The 6636-nt window shown below is 38.1% G+C and overlaps 1 protein-coding gene across 1 annotated transcript; it reads left to right on the forward strand.

Annotated features, from left to right (window-relative positions):
- The first annotated feature begins 2887 nt into the window (after positions 1–2887).
- Positions 2888–4595, forward strand: LOC140169590 (uncharacterized). The gene is made up of 3 exons (XM_072192855.1): positions 2888–3380; positions 3522–3593; positions 3861–4595. The coding sequence occupies exons 1-3, from the start codon at positions 3132–3134 to the stop codon at positions 4593–4595; spliced, it is 1056 nt and encodes a 351-aa protein (XP_072048956.1). The 5' UTR covers positions 2888–3131.
- Positions 4596–6636: the final 2041 nt, after the last annotated feature.

A 6636-nucleotide genomic window follows, 5' to 3' on the forward strand; every position in this document is an offset into this window, starting at 1 on the left:
CTCCCAACATTGAAAGATGGGGGGTGGGAAGGGGAGAGTCTAAATTGAATGTGCATGCATTTTTCTACATAAGGTCTGCACTTTGGCTTCATATTTGAAGGGGTGTGAACTTTTTTTTGGACACGCCTCTATTATAATGATACCCACACAGTTATCTGTCTGTACACAGATTATATTTTGATTGCAGTGACTGTTTCCTTTGTTAGCACATGTCAGTCATCTATGGTTACTGGACCATGTAAACCTGCCAAAAACGAGCCAAACTGCTGGCCCTATGGTACATAGAGAAATATCATGGGAACCACCAAACATAGTACACATATAGCGGCCATGATGTAGGCTATTATCAGGAGGACTTGGTTGTCAGGTGACATCACGTTGTAGGCACACCCTGTACTATCTGGAAAGATATAATGTTGGCATGTGGTATTAGAACTAAAGCTCTCATTGAAGATCTTGTAGACTTAGGGATTCAATCATGTTTCACAGTGTGTCTGTGTCGTAAACAGTGAAGAACAACGGTGAAGCATGATTGAATCCCTTCAATAACACAAACAAACTAAAGATCATCTGCCGTATTTCGTCAAATAGTCGCCCCTCCTCAAATAAACGCCCCCCTACTTTTTCAACCAAGATGTTTCAAAAATGCCGATATTTCCATGCTATCTTGTGTAGTAAGCTTACCAAGTTGCACACATGGTCGATAATAAGCGTCATTTTTGGCTAAAATCTGGATTGAAACCCGAAGTGAACCAGAAGTCAGTGTTTCTAGTTCATAGTTCGTCATTTTAGCGTGAGTTTTAAGTTTACCTAATGATTTTAACGGGAATTATCGTTCTAAAATTGACCTTGAATAAACGCCCCCTCATTGGGAAAATGTAACGCCCCCGGGGGCGTTTATTTGACGAAATACGGTATTTTGCATGATTAATTCATGAGGAATGATAGTCATTACCACTCAATTCATTTTATCCTTAGATTTTTATTTTATCCTTAGATTAGCCGCTACCCCCAAATTACTGAAATCAACATATGGCCATTTCTCACGAAAAGGGCGCCAATAGCGTTTTTAGCTGTCTTTTGCTAGTTTCTTCTTTCGAAGATAAAAAATGTTAAAGTGACGTTTATATTCGGATAGAACGCATCAAACCCAACTCGGATATGTATACTTTTCTATACTTTACATGATGTTTTCTCTTTCATTTTCCCCATGATATGCCTAAAAATTGTGAAAAAACGATGTCCAATTCACTAGATGCAGAATTATTATAAAGAAATTTAATTAAAAACAGCATTCATTTATTTTAAATGAGTTGTTTTTTGATAGACATCACATAGTAATATTTTATAAAAAGAAATATAATTTCATTGGCTAAACAGGAAAAAGTGTTTTTTTGTCAAATAATGTGTCCAACGAAATACGTTTTATTACGTTATCTGCATTACACATTGCTAAAAAGTAACGAAAAATAACATAATTCAGTATTAAATTCCATATGTTGGAAGGTACATTATCTGTTCAAAAAATGAAAAAAAGATAAACATGCATATAACATCAGATTTTTTTAATCGAGAAAGCCTAACTTTCTGAAACAAACGACCAAGATAAGGATGTTTATTACGTTATCGTGTTTTCTTCCTTACTACGTGTTAATTATGCTAATCGATAATTATGCGTGATGTACCAACATGCCTTCACCATGCAGGCACTTTGAGAATCCATCAAACCTGTTTTGTGTCATCCTTATCTGTTCTTAAATGTAAAAAACGTTTATTACGTTATAATGGTTTACGTTATCTAGTGGAAACGGTTAATTAAAACGCCCTCTACAGACGCCCTGAACAACCACGTGACCTCCGATTTCGCCAGCGTGCAGCTGTAAACTTTTGACCAACGGGAGCAGCATCAGAATTGGTAAGTTTTTTGTTTATTTTTCACCATTTTTGTAGAAATTTAAGGATTCAGTGACAGTGACGAAATGTTATAGGTCCTACTGGGGCTTCTGGTACGCAAATCAGAGAAATATATTCCTGAGATTACATGAATTACTAGGTTATGTGATGGGGTATATGAATAGTACAGTGTAATTGACTGCACGTGTTGTTTTACAGATACAGCATCGTGAAGACGATTCTGGGATAACGTATTCAACACTGATAACGTAATAAACATTCAGGTGCATTTTCATAACTTTCTAGACTTTCTTTCCAAACTTTCATACTCAGAACGTGTACATATAGGAAGACAATTCTTTGTAACATGTAGTAATATTGATCATGATACAAATACACCGTTAAATCACGAGGAATGTATAACGTAATAAACCTTTTGAAACATTGCTATAATTTTGCATGTATTCATAGAAGTAATGTTAAACGTTAATGTGAAACAAATAAAATAATTAACGAGCGTAATACCATGTACAATAAAATGATCATTTGAAACTTGTTTTTTTCCTTCAGACCATGTAATTCAGTAACACTTACCGATAACGTAATAAACAGTTCCAAATAGCATTTACAGTCATTCACTTTCGTAAAGGGGATCCAAGTGATGAGCATCCCGAGTTAGAGCACAAGAGTATAGTTGTAATATCGAATGAAATGTGGCGTTGCATTTGTAAATATTGTCTCTGTAACCCTTACACATTATGTCTGCACAATTATTAACACTTTGGCGCATCCGCTTCTTTAATGGCCATGCTTTTTACGCTTTTATGACTAGACGCGGCGCTGAGTATGTGTAGCGCTATGTGACAGTAAGGCCTATGAAAAATTATTTGATTGACATAATATAAAAAAAATATTAGGGTAGGTCGGTCGGCAATTTTTTATTATTATTATTATTTTTTATTTTTACACAGATTTTAAGCTGTAAATTGTGTATGATAAAGGGTAATTTGGATTTTTTTATTTGGCAAAAAAATAAGAAAACAAGTCTAGGGTCGGGCCTATTTTTAGAGTCGGTCGGGTTACACCAATCAAACAATTTTTTTGGGCCTAACTTATTGCACAGGATCAGAAAAATAGTAGGCCTATACGTCCGCAAAGTAAAGCACACTCAGAAAATCATTTATTCATATTTTTGTATCTATTTCTGTTAATTTGCTTGTGAATCCAGCACCAGCATTATGGGCCGCAATAGTGCAGAGAACCAAAGACGATATAGGGAGAAGAAAAAGCAGGACCCAGACTGGAGACAGAAAGAATCCAAACGTGTTCAAAAGTATTACATTTCCACACCTAAACTATCAGCAAAAGAAGTAGAAAAGAGAAGAGAAAAAGGACGCATTTCAATGCGTAAGACAAGATTAAAGAGGAAGGCTGAGATGAAGGCACCGGATTCTACTTCAAAACGTAGTAGGCCTACAAATGCAATGGTAAGCATGGACCATTAATTATAAACCTTTTGCGAATTGCTGGGTTACTGTTTTTCAGGTGATGGGGTGTGTTGGTGATGATGACGTCATGGTACATGGTATTATTTTAATCTTCCCTTTTTATGTGTGTGTCTAATATAGGTGGGAAGAACCTTACCGTCATCGGGTCCGCTCACTCGAGGCATGGTGAAAGAATTTGGTGCAGACAACTTCGTAAGTTAAAAATAAAATTGTTCACGATTGAATTAAAATTTATCATGTTTTCTCAATTAAAAACAAACAAAAAAGAAGCAAACAAAATCTGTAATGATAAGTTTACATATTACGTGCTTCATAAATACAAATTAAATCTTGGATGAATGGATAGGCCTATAGAATTATCAGTGTCCAAACTGTAGGCCTATGTATAAACTTGTGTTATTTGTTTTTAATTTAGGCCTACTCACCTGCACGTATAATATTTCCGATCTTTTATTGCAGAATGGTCAAGATATGCCGGGTCCGTCATCACGCTCTACAGAGATATTGACTATCAAGATGCCGTTCAACACCAAAGACCATTCTTGTAAAAGAATTAATCGTAGTGTAATGCGTGCTAAGCGTAAAAACCAAAAGGTTATCAAAGAAAGGGATAAGTTGCAAAAACGGGTGTGGTGTTTGGAAAAAAGACTGAGGCGAATTTCTAGTCCAAACATTGACCCATCTAGGCCTACAACCAAACCCAGTAAGCCTCTAGCAACACCTGTTAAGAGAGCCATAAATCTTCTCAGGCAATCAGGCATATCTCCACGTAAAGCGCCCGCGGGTCGTAACGCACTAGTGTTGCACAATTCAATAATGAGAGAGGTAAAGAAATCAGGAAAGAAGGTTTGCAGAGAGATTCTGGTGTCTGCTGAATTGAAGAGAAGTCGATGCCAGCGTCTTCTAGCGAAATCATGGGAATTAAACCGAGGTAAAGGCCAAAAAAAAGTACAGATCCGGTCGAGAAAGGTAAAGGCTCAGCTTCGACGGAGGCGAGTGGTAGCTTTCTTGAAGAGAGAAGACAATTCTTCATGCTTACCTGGCAAACGTGATGCTCAAAAAGTAGATGATCAGTTAGTCCAAAAGTACATCCTCAGTGACACCCTAGCAAATCTTCACAAAAAATTCAAGCTAGAGAATCCCATAACAACCATCTCCTTCGCAAGCTTTGCTAAATACAGACCAAAAATATGAAACTTGTCAAGTATGCAACAAGAAAGGTGTGCTTATGTCAGAGACACCAAAACATGGCTCTTAAACTGAGAGCCATAAACCATCCAGGGTTTCCAAAGCATCCAGATGGGTTTATCAAATCTGTTTCTCCAGATGAAGTCTGTTTCTCCAGATGAAGTCCGGATGAAGTCCGGATTAACATTTTGGAAACCCGAGCAGTGGTCAATTCTCAATCTCATCTTGAACGCCAAGAAAAGCAGGAAGTGCGTTTTCGTGAGTGGAGAAGAACGGATGAACCATACAAGACCTACTTCATAAAGAAAACAACACTTAAGGAGTACACTCTGCCGAAGGATGAATTCCTCACAAACTTCTTAAATGAAATGGCTGTCTTCAAGGAGCATGTCAGAAAAGTAACAGTCCAATATGATGAAACCAGGCGCTTAAAGACAACACTACCAGTGGGACACGCAACAATCCAGCTAGACTTTGCTGAAAACTATGTATGTAACTTCGGGGAGGAGGTGCAAAGTGCGTATTATTCTAAGGAGCAGGTGACTGTTCATCCTGCAGTCATTCACTTTCGTAAGGGGATCCAAGTGATGAGCATCCCGAGTTAGAGCACAAGAGTATAGTTGTAATATCGAACGAAAACTCGCACACAGCAGGAACAGTGTTTGCCTTCATGAAAAAAATTGTGCCAGAAGCTCAAGCTGTCGTGCCTCACTTGAAGACAATACATTATCTATCAGATTCTCCTACGAGTCAATATAGGAATTGTACCATCTTCAATATCATCAGCTTGCATAAGCAATTATTTGATGTAGAGGCCACTTGGCAATATTTTGAGAGTGGGCACGGCAAGGGTCCTTGTGACGGGGTAGGGGGGACAGTTAAGAGAGGTGCAGACCAGGCAGTCAAAACAGGGCAGATGATTCAGACAGCACAGGAGCTTTATGATTGGGGTATGAACTCCTCTTCTAGGATGTCCTACATAATGGTCACAAAGCCCGAGGTTCAATTGGCTACCGAATTCATGCAGACTCTTGGGGCGATTCCTGTGCCAGGCACAATGCAAATCCACTCTGTTATGCCAGTCGGAACCAGCATTTATGTACGTGACACATCCTGCTTCAAAGAATGCTGTTGGAAAGAAGGTACTTTCACTCCGAGTGTCAAGGATGGATGGTAAAGAAAACAAGGAAACAGGCTGAGGTAGAACTCACACAAAACCAAGAACATGAAGAAACAAGTGAGAAAACACAGGACACAGGAGTTTCTGAAGTAGAAACATTGGCTGAAGGTAGCTTTGAAGGTAGCCAAGAACATGAAGAAACAAGTGAGAAAACACAGGAAACAAGAGTTTCTGAAGTAGAAACATTGGCTGAAGGTACCTCTGTTGCAGCCCTTTATCTAGGAAAGCCATATATTGGCAATATCGTGGAGTTTGACAGTGATGATGGAGAATATAAAATCACATTCATGGAAAGTTCAGGGAAAAATGCGAGCACCTACAAATGGCCCAGTTCAAAGGATGAGTTGTGGATTCCCATAAACGACATTCTGACTACCGTTACACTAACACCGACAGGCAAGTCTCAGCGTTTGTTTAAACTTTCTGAGGCCGATATAAAGTCCATTGAGCAATATTTGTAAGCGAGATTTGTGAACTATACCAATACATGCATTGCTTGCCTGTATAAAGATTTGCTTTAACAAAGAAAGGGACTTTCGTGGAGATATCCTGGTCACTCGAAACTAATCTAGTTTCCAAAAAATATTTGAAAGTGCATTACGTTATCCGTATCAATGAGTCAGATTTAGTATGCTATGTTTTTGAAAATGGTGTTGGAGAATCGAAAAGGAGTTTGCAAGTTGATGACTTTCTGTGACTTTTAACAATTGTTTTTATAGCAAATATTTGCTGATGATTTTGGTTGCCGCATCGCTGCTAGTGCAATCACATAAGTTAGAATGTAGTTTTAAGCTGTTTGAAAGGATACCAGTACCAGGCCCATTCTATAGATGTCTTTTGCTTGAAGATGTCCTGATCGTTTTTGAT

This window comes from Amphiura filiformis, chromosome 14 (assembly GCF_039555335.1).
Source record: "Amphiura filiformis chromosome 14, Afil_fr2py, whole genome shotgun sequence".
NCBI lineage: Eukaryota > Metazoa > Echinodermata > Ophiuroidea > Amphilepidida > Amphiuridae > Amphiura > Amphiura filiformis.